This window comes from Candoia aspera, chromosome 1 (assembly GCF_035149785.1).
Source record: "Candoia aspera isolate rCanAsp1 chromosome 1, rCanAsp1.hap2, whole genome shotgun sequence".
NCBI classification, from domain to species: Eukaryota; Metazoa; Chordata; class Lepidosauria; order Squamata; family Boidae; genus Candoia; species Candoia aspera.
The window spans coordinates 149016223-149031161 of record NC_086153.1 but is presented as its reverse complement, the minus strand read 5'-3'; the positions used below and the strand labels follow the sequence as shown (position 1 = coordinate 149031161).

Here is a 14939-nt window from a genome sequence, read left to right as displayed (position 1 = left end):
ATGGTTTTCTTAAATTGAAGAAAGGGAGAGAAAGACGAAAAACCTTGACAGCTGCCAAATGAAATATAAAGCTCGACGTGCATTGTCACACGAGGTTTTTTAATTATTCTGAATAAATAGCATGTGTTTAAAGCTGTAACTTTTCAACTTACAACGTTTAAAATCTTACATCTCCATGATGGGTTGAGTGTAGCTTTGGGACAGATATTCTCTCAGCCTTCTGCTAAAATGTGAATGATTATATTAATTCCTAATATGTGAGAAATTATCAAGTATATTTACATCATCCATATTTAATGCAATTAAAGCAGCAGCAATTGCAGAAAGATGTAATCACAATTATATAATTGTCATTTCAAATAGCATAAAAATAAATGTTCATCGTTTATCAATGTCTAGAATTTGTCTGTTATAAAGTACTAATAACATTTCTTGTTTCACATTATATTTAGTTTTTCTGAGGGAAACACTTTCTATAACTGTTCGCCAGTGAGAGAAACCAAGCCCAAACTGCTTAATTTTAAACAGTTTCTTCAACTGAAACTTATTGAAGGTCGTAAAGGACATGTTTCCTCATAGCAGGGATAATATTTTTTAAGGATGGCTCTTCTGAAGCAGAATATTGCTTTGCAACTGAACGAGGGAAGCATGAGAGGATATCTAACAGACTTGGCAAGTTAGCCATTGGAGTTGCTGTGAGGCCAACAGTGGTTAAAGAAGCATCCAGGGCATGTCCAACAGAAAAGAATAGACCGGCTGTATTCCAGCTGTGTCTGTAACCACGCTAACCTCTTAACTAATACCAAATGCAGACCTCCAAGCCTGATTTTATAGGCTACTGAATGCCATGGTGTAGGGAAGTCACAGATGTTTTCACAGTCACTTAGCAGTCATTTACAAGGAGTGCTGAGGAGAAGAAGGGTCACCAATTTAAAATGTATTAAGTGATCCAATAGGAAAGTCCAGTACTGTAAACTGTATAAATCAGCATATAGGATTTGGCCTTAAGAGGTCTATTTCTGAGATCGTTTAGAGAAAGACTCTACACAAGTACATATTTAGTCGTCATTTTTGTGTCAGGGTATCATTTACTTTTCCCAAGTACTTGGCCTGCTTCAACGGAATGATAATTAGGCCTCCTTCCCTCCTTACAGAGAAATCTGTTAAAGTACATTTTGAAAATTCAAGAGCTTTTGCAGTTGCTAATGCCGCAGCTTCACATTTGCCCACGAGAAACTCAGATTACCAAATTTTCAACAGTTAAAGTACTTATTTCACCTTCCTTTGACTCAAAATATCCAGGCAGGTCAAACATTTGTTGTTCTGAATCCGTCAGACGAAAGGAAGTGTTGTCATAGAAGTGGCATCCAGTATCAGATGGAAAGCTTTGGCATTTGCTCTTTCTGTGCTGTGAAAGACTCAGAGTCTCCCCTTCCTGGTGACCATCCTTGAGAGTTAGGAAAATAGACTCCTTCCTCCAAGCACCTGTAGGACTTGAAAAATGCCCACTTCTGGTTCTCTTATGTTCTGATTTATCAGCACAAGATATAAGAGATCCTGGTGGATGATCGTTAACCAGATCTGGTTTCTTCTCTGGAAGTTTCTGTTTGTGAGGAATCTGTCCCCACCGGCTCAGTGACTCTGTAGTTAAAGGAATGCTGTGATACAACTCAAGTTCCACAGTGTCCTGTGCTGTATTTTTAGGTTTCATGCAATGCTGTGGTTCCGTAACATGATTCCACATTTTGGCTCTGCAGTGGTTGAATGAAGTCTGACTTGGTGTAAGGGTGGACATGCTTCTCTGCCGAAATGGTTTTGCTCTTCTAGCTTCATGAAAACTTGCTGTCCTTCTGAACTGTGAACTTCTTTGGTACCCTCTTTCTGTTGACTCTCCCTGGTTATCGAAATGTCTGGGATGGCTTCTTCCCACTGAGGAGTGACTGGGGCTCCACATGGAATTGGCCTGCGATAATGTACAATCCATTCTGGGATGGGGTCTGTCCCCTGATACTTTTAGATAATCAGGTGGCTGCTCTGGAAACGGAAATTTGATTCTAAACTTACTGGCAGCTGCTGCCTCTCGGTTTTCTGTTTCCACTGTGTCCGTGGGAGGGTTTGGAGCAACATGATAAACTCTGGTTGTTTCTGTAAGTCCCCTTTTCTTCATTTCTTTCAGCTGCTGCTGGGCAAGGCGGTAGCTGTAAATGGGAGGGAGGATTTTTTGAGCACTGGACTGCAAGCTCTCATGAGCTAATCCTCCTCCGCCTTCTGGGACAAAATGAAGGCTTCTCCTGAAATCCAAGGGTCTGTCAGAAGGTTCTCCTGGGGAAGAACAAGAGGCTTCTCCCTCAGAAAAGCTCTCTTGTTGGTGTCTGTCTGGACAGATGTCCTCTTCATCAGAGTTCTTTCGGAAGCCAGATGAATGAGTGGAGTCACAGGTAATTGGACTGCTACACCTCTGGGCCCTGCAGAGCTTTCTCCACAAGGTGATAAGGATGGTTGCAAAGATTATAGACAAGCACAGTGATATCCCAGTGACAGCTACTAGGTTATTGGCAGCGTTCTCTCTTCCTGTTCCAGGAGGCAGTGGTGTGAGGAGGGCAGTTGCAGTAACTGAAACGAGTAAATACTTCAGATAACGGGCCATTTATAAGTGCCAATCAAGCCAAGGAATTAAAAAGCTTGCTACTTCTCACTTTATGGCCTTAAAGCCCTTTTGTACTGTCTCAAAACTGGGTTCCTGCTATCACTGCATGCCAGGACTTCACTAAACGGTCTACGCTGCCTTTTAATGGACTGAGTTCCGATGCTTGGATATGTGTAGCCTCGTAGTCACTGCTTATTACTCAGACTTGGTATTAGAGCTGGTCCAAAACAACACTGGAGCCTTTTCTTCCCTCTTTCGTAACTAAAATTTATCACACTACTAAAACACCTGTACAAATGTGTGATTTGTGCAGAAGTAACAGGCACATTTGAACAACGACAGCTATTCTGGCTATTCAGGGAACAAGGCACTTATTATAAACATCTACTTTACTGAGACAGTTTGGAGGTGCTCTTCATGTTCATGATTTTGTGAAACTTTTTTGAGATATGTAAATTAAGATTGCTTAAAAGAAACAAGCTAAAACATATCATGCCATCAAAACTAGGTTAGGTATTTGGGCCCACAGAATGCTCCGCTGACCAGGAAAGTTCTATCCTGCCAGATGTAATGTATAAACTGTTCATGACATGTGTTACTGATTATTTTGTTTTTTAGATTTATATCCTGCCTTTCATTCAGGAGTTCAAGGCAGTATACATAGCAGTCCCGCCTCCCGTTTTTAACTACAAATACCACCCTGATTATGGGCTGCAAACAAAAGAGGTCAGAAGAAAACACAGTTCTGCACAATATGTGCCGCTGCTGACTTACATGTACAAATGCACATTTAGAAATACTAGAACAGAAATACAACACTTCTCTCCATGGTGAGAAGTGTGACTGGACAACCAATGTGTTTGCTAAGAATTTGTTCTGCAGCCCAAGTCTTACTTGTGGATCAAGGCCACTGCTGTCCCTTCTTGAAGTTTTACAAAGTTAAGCAGGCATGGGCTAGAGCAGTGTTTCTCAATCTTGGCAACTTTAAGTTGTCTGGACTTCAACAGTTCTATACTTGGGTTTTCTTCCTTCATTCCTACCTGCCCTAGACTTCTATGCTGACTGTTGGCCCCTGACAATATATACTGGGACAGACAGATCTCTTATATAAAAATAATGTAAAGTTGTATAGACCATAGTGTTTCTGAAAATCATGTTTACATACCGGGGCATTCCTCCAAAGAACACGGAGAGATTTCCTGTTGCCTCCCCAGGCAACCTTGCATCATCTGGACTGGGAAAGGCATGAGGCATTCCCGATAACGCTCACGAATGCCACCTCCACAAGTGGTACTACATGAACTCCAGGCTTGCCAAATGCTCCAGGATCCTCCTGTGAATACATAAAATTACATTACTGCAGGGAGACGTTCTCTTAAAGATACCAACCATCCTGCAGAAAAAGCAGGACAGATTAATTTACCACCACCTAGTAAGTGGATGGATTGAAACTCCTTGTGGAAAACAAATTACCTCCCCAAACAAGACAGTTAGTGGGTTCAGTTGTCAGTGGAGCAGGCAAAAGACCTGACAAATCCACCCGACTGCAAATGGCAGCAGAGGGCCAGAGGATATATGAATGTACAGCAAGGTAACATGGCTGAGGCTGATGACCTTTCTGGAAAATGCATTTTTGTGGTGCGCTTGCTTTTCCACCAACCAGGAAATAACCCAAGGCTGCTTAGCAGGAAGCAGCATCTATATACATATGCATACGCATATGCCCTTCACACTTTTTCCTTTTAGGGTAAGCAACATTATGCAAAATGCAGCAAGAAAATGAGTAATAGTAAGTCCAAAAAAAATGGAAGTCATAAGATAAAAAAATAGAGATAAATCAAGTTTCTACCCTATTTGCCATCCCGCTCCATGCCTTTCTATCCTTGCAAACCATCCTTGCTTCCATTGAGCTGTACACTTTGTACACTGACATTTGTTCTTTAAGCAGCACTTCAGCCCTTACCAAACATGCACACATGCTTGGAGATAAAAAGTGTTACCAACCGGGTGTTAGTAGTTACATTTTAAACCTGAAAACAGGAAGCCAAAAACTCTCTTAGCTACAGCATAATATGGCCTAATTCTACAAGCAAATATTCTGCCATCTTCAATGCCAGCTTGTCTCTGGATCACTTTCAGCATTCTGCACAAGTAAAACCCATGTGTGGAATGACTGACCTGGGAAAAAAAGTCCACTTTGTGATGATAAACTCTACAATTTCTTTTTACAAACTGACACCTAGTTCCTAACAGGTGACGTGTCATGTGTGCTGAAGCATTAAGTGGCTGTCACTGAGTGGCAATGATGGAGGAACTGTAGGCAGTGAGGGAGGAAACCTCTTCTATGCAGACGGTCTCAGATTCAGTCCCTCAGCATCTCCAGTTAAGAAGATACACGTAAGAAGTGATAGGAGGGACTCTAGAGAATTGTTGCCTATCAAAGTAAGCAATCCTGGGCAGCTGGTCCAATAAGCAATTTGATGTTATATAAATTTTTAAATTCTACATTGTGAGCACTTAATGTAGATCCAACATCATATGGAAAATTGTGCTGCTCAAAGTCTGTTCAAACAAAGTACTTCTCAATGACAACAATTTCTCATTAAGGAGATCCCTGTAATATGCTAGTTCTGGTCTGTATCTCCAGATAATCCCTCTATAAACAGAAAAAAAATACCTGAATGCCTGGTGAAAAGAACAGACCTGCCTGGATTTAGGTCCAATTTCATGTAAGTAATTTGGATTGTACCAAGATGTGTAAGAATCCAAGATGGGAGCAGATGAAGCTGGGCTCGTAATTTCATCCACTAACCTCCAAAACATACAGAGCAGGATACTTCAAGGAAGAAGGGGGAAATTTGTAGCTGTCCACAAACTGTTGGATTCCAACCCCTATTATTCCCAACTACTTTGGTCACTGTTCGGCTATAAGCTTCCCACCCTTCCTCTAAAAGATCCCATAGCCACAAAGAAACAAAGAGCAGCAATGAGTTCCATCTTCTGGAACTGCTGGGAGCAAGTGGAACACTTGAGTCAACTTTCCGAAACCCCCGTTTGTCAGTTGCATCAAATTTCTCCAGATCAGAAGGCCCCAGGTTAGCTGCATTGGTTACCATGTTGGAAGAACCTGGTCAGCAAATACCCGCTATATCAAGAGTCAAGGATGCTGTCAAGGGCCCCTTTCCTCCCTGTTGGGTCAGGATGGCAGATTGGATCACTTCCTTTTGCCTTCTTTCCTTCCTGGCCAATGGGCTGCTGGGATGGGAGAAATCACTCTTGCAAGTGATTTGAAATGGTTGGTTGGGAAGGGTTTTTACAACCAGGCCACCTCAAACTAAGGGCAGCTATGCCAATATATTGATCATGATGGTTTGTGAGACATACCTTGTTTATGGCATGGATTTTTTCCCTCTTGTCCACTACACTTATAATTTGTCTGTACAAGTAAGAGCAGAGCATGGGTGAGTGATGGAGCCAGGAAGAAAATGCAGCTCTACTGGAATTGCTAGAGGGTTTATGCTGACAGTCCGGGTCCTATGCCTTTAGTAACAATTTCATGCAGAGAAATTAAGTAGGTGATTCATTTCCTGGCACGGAAGTATGTTTAATTTTTGTATGCTGGGCTGCTGAGGGGAAAAGAAGTAGAACTAGTAAGAAAAAGCTGGCAGCTAGAGACCGCAACCTCCATAGTCTTAGAACTTTTAATGAATCAGACATTTTACCACAGAAATTACACCTGTATGATTTCCAATGACCTATGCTTGAAGCCTTCTCTCACAGAGAAGCCTGAAGGTTGGATAACAAGCAGTGACATAATCAACTGCCAGAATCATTTGTTGAGCAAGCATCATGCAACAGCCTGGTGCACTGCCCTCCTGAAAAGGGATTTCTAACAATGCCAAGCAGCAGCCCACACTCTTCCAGTTGGAACTCATTCAAGTTGAGTTTGAAGACTCAGTCCAAATTACCCCAAACACACCATTTGTACTGGTGGGCAATGGAAACTGAAACGTACGGCCCTATGTAGGAGTTTGGTGGCAGAGCCCTAGCATAGAGTGCCATAATACACAGATATCACCCCGCCATAACCTGGGACCTTGCAGATACGTTGAACTGTGAATCTTGGCAGTTGTAATCCCAACACATTTGCAAGACACCACATGTGATTCATCATCTCTACAGCAATCTTCTTATTAAGGATCATCTGTTTAATATGTGAAGAGATTCAAAATGGCTCTTAGTTCATTTCTTCCCAAGACTGTGTGAGGCTATGCTGAGAAAAAAGACATGCTTTGCACATCACACAGCAATCAGGATCATCAAACGTCTTTGGACATTTGCTACTATTGATTGTGAAAGAGAGAGGTACTTTCCCAGTTGGTGCAGCAAACAACCTGTATCTCACCAGAACAACTTGGCATGTTCTTGTAAGTGTTTGGATACTCCTTTTTTTCCTAGCTTATGTTTCCACCATGAAGTCTTGGAGAAAATCAAAGTGGCTTACCATGGCTTGCCCAAGGCAACCTGAAAAACTTTGTGACTAATCTGGATCTGAAGCCAACGCTCATACTTTCAAATTCTGCATTTCTGTATTATTTAAATTTACTTGAGTTGCCTCATCATCATGTGTGTCTTCTAGAATGGGGAATAATTAAAAAAAAACTAAACTGAGCTAAACCAAGAGATGTATGAGTAGGAGTGAGGCAGGGGACACAGATTAGATGGTTAACAGCACTGGGTTGCAAAAATCTGGCTATTAGATGGAAGGAAGGAGATAAACATACAGAAAATACATGCTCTTTGCAGCCATCTTGTGGTCTTGTGGATTTCTGCAGCTCTCATCTGGTACCTCTAATTTAGAAGCCATAGAAAATATTCTACAAGGAAATTTCTTTTGTTTTAAATAAGAAAGGCAGGATTTCACTCGCATAGTCCAGCCTCATCTACAGTGCAGAACTGCATACATAGGAGAGGATTTACGTAGGATATTTATCTATATGCTTTAAAATTTGTAAGCCATTCATTCTTTTAATAGGTATAGGAACATAGAATACAGTCCTTTCCCCTTCTCCTTTCACCCATCTAACAAACTGCCAATGCAAAAATTTTACCCCATTTAGCAGGAATCCTATCCTGTGTGTGCAGCTTAGCACTGGTGCAGTCCTATCTGCAGAAAGTGATGGATTATGCACATGAACATTAATACCAATGTTCATATGCTGAATATATATCCAAGAAGACACTGAAATCCTTCAGTCTGAAATGAGACATTTTGAAAGTGATACAAACCGACATTCCTTTGGATTAGCACACATTCTTTTGCCCATGGTGGGGAGTTCACTTGGCTGGAAGGACTAAATTCAAAACAGTATTTATTTGTGCCTCTGTCAAACAATGTGCAACTGAATTCTATCTGGTGGTCCTCTGGATTCAAGATGCTTTCGTATAGCTTTGACACCATTTGACCCAAAGGGTTATGCTTAAACACGGCAATGCGCCCAGCAGAAGATGTGCATGGAGGAGAAATGATGGAAGCCACAACTGAAGACTCACATAATACTTCTTTTGCCATAACTAGTTTGTATCCAAATTGGTGCACAAGATCTATAGGTCCTGATGAAGCAATGATTGAACCTGTCTCTGATGATTTCAGTAATGTAGCAATATATGCTTCTGGGCTAATCACACGGCAGTCCAACTTCACCCACTGTGACTCCAAGAGAGAAAGGCTTTTCCTTGTTCTCAGGCCCAGAGTCTCATTTGAGATCAATGTCTCTAGTTTGTATAAGCTGCTGGTTAGTATTACATCCAAAGAAATCACTGTCTTATTTAGCGGACATAAATATTCATTAGTAAAGAGCCCAAGCTGAAGGGAATTCCCATGTCCTTCTGAAGTCCTCCTCAAATCAAAGTTAAATATAGGCCAGTTCACACTGAGTAGAAGACTCTCTCCGTTCCATTGGGGATTAAGCCCCCTGATGTTTTCAGGATCCACTTTGAACCAGTAACTTCCAGCACTCTTAAAATGAGAACACTCAAAAACAACTACGCCTTGATTGTGGTCTTCTGGAAGCTGTTTTTTGGCAACAATTTGGTTGGTGCTGTCCTCCATCAGTAGAACAGAAGTGTTTTTCAGTGTGCCATTACCATCATAATTATTCTGAAAACCAACAGATACTGTAACATTGCTTAAAGCTATATGAGTCTGTTGCTCCAAGAGGAGTTTGATTCCTCCGCAAACTGAAAAGAAGAGATTTGACACATAATTAATGAGCAGAGAGCATGAAGAAGAAGGAGAACTTAGATGCTTTTCAGGAAATTCAATATAACCAAGTGTAGCAGCCCATCCAAGGCATGAAGCGTGTTACTGAATACAATTCCCAACATCCCTGAAAACCATACTCAGTGGGAAGGAATGCTAGAGTTGTGGCTCCAAAGGTTGCTGGTACTTACCCCAACCTATATAACACATGGCCCTCAAACTATTAACTGCTTTGATTTGCTATCCCAATTTAATTTAACCCCAGTTGTTGCGGTGCTGGAGCATGAGCACCTCAATGATGCCATGAGCTAAACCGTGAAGGGCCACCCAAGACAGGAAGGTCATGACAGAGAGGTCAGACTAAATACAATCCCTGGGGAAGGTAATGGCAACCCACCCCAGTATTCTTGCCGTGAAAACTAAATGGATCAGTACAACCAGAGATATGTCGGTATACCATCGGAAGATGAGACCCCCAGGTCGGAAGATGCTCAAAATGCTACTGGGGAGGAACAGAGGATGAGTTCAACTAGCCCCAGACGTGATGATGCAGCTAGCTCAAAGCCGAAAGGACGGCTAGCGGCGGATGGTGCTGGTGGTGAACAGCGAATCCGATGTTCTAAGGATCAACTCGCCATTGGAACCTGGAATGTAAGATCTATGAGCCAGGGCAAATTGGATGTGGTTATTGGTGAGATGTCAAGATTAAAGATAGACATTTTGGGCGTCAGTGAACTGAAATGGACTGGAATGGGCCACTTCACATCAAATGACCACCAGATCTACTACTGTGGACAAGAGGACCACAGAAGAAATGGAATAGCCTTCATAATTAATAGTAAAGTAGCTAAAGCGGTGCTTGGATACAATCCAAAAAACGATAGAATGATCTCAATTCGAATTCAGGGCAAGCCATCTAACATCACAGTGATCCAAATATACGCCCCAACCACAGATGCTGAAGAAGCTGAAGTAGATCAGTTCTATGAGGGTCTGCAACACCTACTGGACAACACGCCTAAAAGAGATGTTATTTTCATCACGGGAGACTGGAATGCTAAGGTGGGCAGTCAAATGACACCTGGAATTACAGGTAAGCATGGCCTGGGAGAACAAAACGAAGCAGGACATAGGCTGATAGACTTCTGCCAAGACAACTCACTCTGCATAACAAACACTCTCTTCCAACAACCTAAGAGACGGCTTTATACATGGACTTCACCAGATGGACAACACCAAAATCAGATTGGCTACATCCTTTGCAGCCAAAGGTGGCGGACATCTATACAGTCGGTAAAAACAAGACCTGGAGCTGACTGTAGTTCAGATCACGAACTTCTTACTGCACAATTTAGGATCAGACTAAAGAGATTAGGGAAGACCCACAGATCAGCTAGATATGAGCTCACTAATATTCCTAAGGAACATGCAGTGGAGGTGAAGAATAGATTTAAGGGACTGGACTTAGTAGATAGGGTCCCGGAAGAACTCTGGACAGAAGTTCACAACATTGTTCAGGAGGCGGCAACAAAATACATCCCAAAGAAAGAGAAAACCAAGAAGGCAAAATGGCTGTCTGCTGAGACACTAGAAGTAGCCCAAGAAAGAAGGAAAGCAAAAGGCAACAGTGATAGGGGGAGATATGCCCAATTAAATGCAAAATTCCAGAGGTTAGCCAGAAGAGATAAGGAATTATTTTTAAACAAGCAATGCATGGAAGTGGAAGAAGACAATAGAATAGGAAGGACAAGAGACCTCTTCCAGAAAATTAGAAACATTGGAGGTAAATTCCAGGCCAAAATGGGCATGATCAAAAACAAAGATGGCAAGGACCTAACAGAAGAAGAAGAGATCAAGAAAAGGTGGCAAGAATATACAGAAGACCTGTATAGGAAGGATAACAATATTGGGGATAGCTTTGACGGTGTGGTCAGTGAGCTAGAGCCAGACATCCTGAAGAGTGAGGTTGAGTGGGCCTTAAGAAGCATTGCTAATAACAAGGCAGCAGGAGACGACGGCATCCCAGCTGAACTGTTCAAAATCTTGCGAGATGATGCAGTCGAGGTAATGCATGCTATATGCCAGCAAATTTGGAAAATACAAGAATGGCCATCAGATTGGAAAAATTCAATTTATATCCCCATACCAAAAAAGGGAAACACTAAAGAATGTTCAAACTATCGAACAGTGGCACTCATTTCACATGCCAGTAAGGTAATGCTCAAGATCCTGCAAGGTAGACTTCAGCAATTCATGGAGCGAGAATTGCCAGATGTACAAGCTGGGTTTAGAAAAGGCAGAGGAACTAGGGACCAAATTGCCAATATCCATGGATAATGGAAAAAGCCAGGGAGTTTCAGAAGAACATCTATTTCTGTTTTATTGAGTATTCTAAAGCCTTTGACTGTGTGGACCATAACAAATTGTGGCAAGTTCTTAGTGGTATGGGGATACCAAGTCATCTTGTCTGCTTCCTGAAGAATCTGTATAACGACCAAGTAGCAACAGTAAGAACAGACCACGGAACAACACACTGGTTTAAGATCAGGAAAGGAGTACAGCAGGGTTGTATATTCTCACCCTACCTATTCAACTTGTACGCAGAACACATCATGCAACATGCTGGGCTTGAGGAATCCAAGGCTGGAGTTAAAATCGCTGGAAGAAACATTAACAATCTCAGATATGCAGATGATATCAGTTTGATGGCTGAAAGTGAAGAGGAACTGAGGAGCCTTATGATGAAGGTGAAAGAAGAAAGTGCAAAAGCTGGCTTGCAGCTAAACCTCAAAAAAACCAAGATTATGGCAACCAGCTTGATTGATAACTGGCAAATAGAGGGAGAAAATGTAGAAGCAGTGACAGACTTTGTATTTCTAGGTGCAAAGATTACTGCAGATGCTGACTGCAGTCAGGAAATCAGAAGACATTTAATCCTTCGGAGAAGAGCAATGACAAATCTCGATAAAATAGTTAAGAGCAGAGACATCACACTGACAACAAAGGTCCGCATAGTTAAAGCAAAGGTATTTCCCGTAGTAACATATGGCTGCGAGAGCTGGACCATAAGGAAGGCTGAGAGAAGATAGATGCTTTTGAACTGTGGTGTTGGAGGATAATTCTGAGAGTGCCTTGGACTGCCAGAAGACCAAACCAGTCCATCCTCCAGGAAATAAAGCCAGACTGCTCCCTTGAGGGAATGATATTCAAGGCAAAACTGGAATACTTTGGCCACATCATGAGAAGACAGGACACCCTGGAGAAGATGCTGATGCTAGGGAGAGTGGAGGGCAAAAGGAAGAGGAGCCGACCAAGGGCAAGATGGATGGATGACATTCTAGAGGTGACGGACTCGTCCCTGGGGGAGCTGGGGGTTTTGACAACAACAGGAAGCTCTGGCGTGGGCTGGTCCATGAAGTCACAAAGAGTCAGAAGCGACTGAACGAATAAACAACAACAACAACAATACCAATGTTCATATGCAGAACAGATTAAAGATTCATAAGCCCGATTTTGTTTTTCAAGATAGTAATTCTATCCCAAGTGTGCACATATGCACAATTGCTGAGTTATACAACTATTCAGCTGCAGCAATCAACTTGCACTTATAATGTGCTTGGTCCATGTAATTTTCTCATTCTCAGCTGTTTTTAAGAAAAGTAAGTACATCTCTTAACCACAAGCAAAAAACCCCCCACCTTCTCCTTCCTCCTAAATCTTCTCTCCCCTAGCATTCTTATGAACAAATAATGTTAGCTACATCATACAGTGTAAAAGAGAGCAACTAAATTGGCCAAACCTACCTCCACTACTTTTGAGTGCCTCTCCCCAACTGCATTTCAAGTTTTTAGAAAGAACATCTTACTGATTTTCTAGAAAGTTAAACATTTAAAAACATTAACTAGCTAAAAAAGAAGCTGACAGCTAAAACTTTAATTAGTTCTCTTGACATTTACCAAAGAAAACACTTAAGCACTATTTTGTGTATACCATGGTAAGAGACTTTATTTTCTGCTTGATGTAATTCAAGCCACTGTTGTTGTTAAATCTAAAATTCATTAAGAAATGTGATTTTGGGTCCATGACATTGTCTGCTTCCCTCTTCCCCCCACCCAAAACCACAACTGAGGGAAGGTCCTTTTCACAGAAAGTCACCCTTCATATATGGAGGGCAAAGAAAACAGAGAGGACAACAGGCTAGTCTGCTTGCCCCAGTTTTCCTCCAGGTGTGTAGAGTTTATAGGCAAGGAGAATAAGGTCCTCAAGTCACCTACTGAACCTCTTCCAACTTGGTGCTTTCCGATATATTAGACATCTAGGAATGATGGGATTTGCCAGCCCACTTCATCTGGATATGACATTTCAAAATGACAAGAGTGATGTATCTCCAGCTAATTTTACCATAATACTCACCATAGTCACAGAGCACAACTAGCAGTAGGTTTGGAAAAATGTTCAACCCCTGTTTCATCCTGATCTGATGATCTCCCAACTCCTTTTATTCTTCATGTCCTATTCCAGGCCCAAAAAAAACTTCAGCTCTTACACAATTTTCTGAAATTGAAAGCCAAGGGAGAAAAAAAAAATCAGGTGATAACTATTAGATCTGGGAGGGCTCAGGACCTGCGGTCCTAATTCTCAGACTTTCCAGGGTGCCACCTTCCCTTGAAGATGTATTTTCAACACAATGACCATCATCTTCTTCCAGCATAGTCCGTGGTCCCAGTAGCTGCAGTGACAGGCTCCACCACGTAGCTATCTTTGGGACTTTCATGCAATTAAGAAACTAAGAACTATAAAGAAGACCTCTGGGAGCCAGACATTTGAAACAGTTAATTGATGCAGTGGTACAAAAGCTAACTAAATGGATTCAGGATCTCAGCAGCTATGCACCTCAATATATAGCCTGGGCTACCTACAAATTGTGTTGCCATAGCATGCCAAACAGCATCCTAAAAGATGCCTTGGCACCACAAGCAATCCAAAATGCTCTTAAACAGCAATGTCATTGCTTCAGAATAGAAATACATCTGCACATAAGTGGTTTCTGTATCCCATGAGGTGTCCCACGGTCTAGGAACAATCCATGCCTCTAGCAGACTGGACCTTACCAATGTATTTAACCAAAGCTTCTGTGTCAGTGCAAAATTGTTGCATGTATGCTTTCCCCACAGATACCATGAAGGGACAGGCATGGACAATGCAATTCCATTTCAGAACAGAAAGCTGAGCCAGGCCCTTTAACATACTTCTCAGTACTGGCAATAACATATTATCCCCTGCATTTATGACAGCTAGAATGTGAACAATCCTTTAAAGTTATTTTAGCTCTTTACAGTCAATTTCTGTTCCCAGTGCAGACTTGCTCCAGTTTTTATTCTTTTTAGTGTTTTCTGCAATTGTCTATCAGTCTGGATTTCAAATATGTACTTTATTAGTTTGCACAGGAATTATTGGGTAGCTCAAAAGCTCACTCCAAAAGAGAAGGGAAAAAGCCCAGAGTCCCTCTTTTGGGGCAGATGGGAGGTAGCAAAATTTGAATTAAAACAAACAACAAAAACAGGTGGGGAGAGTATTAGGGCAATCAACCAAATGCTAAGTGAGAAATCCAGAAATCATGTTGGAATTAGAAGTCAAGAGTTCTTTTGTTCATTTTCAACTGCAGATGACCAGATTTTAACTGAACTGATCAATGTACAAAACTGCAGCGGAGAAATGGATTGCTGCACACGCACGCACACACACACAAACCAACCCACAAACATTTTAAAAAATTGTATTCTCAAAGCGCAACCCATCTAATAAGGGAAAACAAAGCCCTCCACTGTCCTTGGAATATGTAATGCATTTCCCTTCTCCTGCGATCGTAACTCAGCGCCTACCTAGTGATTCAAAAGCGCGCTGGGCAGCGTGCGGGAATTCAACCTCTGCGGGACAGAGGCGTAACAGCGGGACGCGAGGAAGACCGCAGGAGACAGGCCAGCGCACTGAAGCACGGCGGGCGCCGTTTCCTTGGCTGCGCCACCTCGC

At 42.0% G+C, this 14939-nt stretch overlaps 1 protein-coding gene across 1 annotated transcript; it reads right to left on the bottom strand.

Annotated features, from left to right (window-relative positions):
- Positions 1–446: 446 nt before the first annotated feature.
- THSD1 (thrombospondin type 1 domain containing 1) lies at positions 447–13463 on the bottom strand. Its single transcript, XM_063315436.1, has 4 exons — positions 13323–13463; positions 7937–8887; positions 3813–3980; positions 447–2613 (listed from the first exon to the last, which is right to left on the bottom strand). The coding sequence occupies exons 1-4, from the start codon at positions 13378–13380 to the stop codon at positions 1238–1240; spliced, it is 2553 nt and encodes an 850-aa protein (XP_063171506.1). The 5' UTR covers positions 13381–13463; the 3' UTR covers positions 447–1237.
- Positions 13464–14939: the final 1476 nt, after the last annotated feature.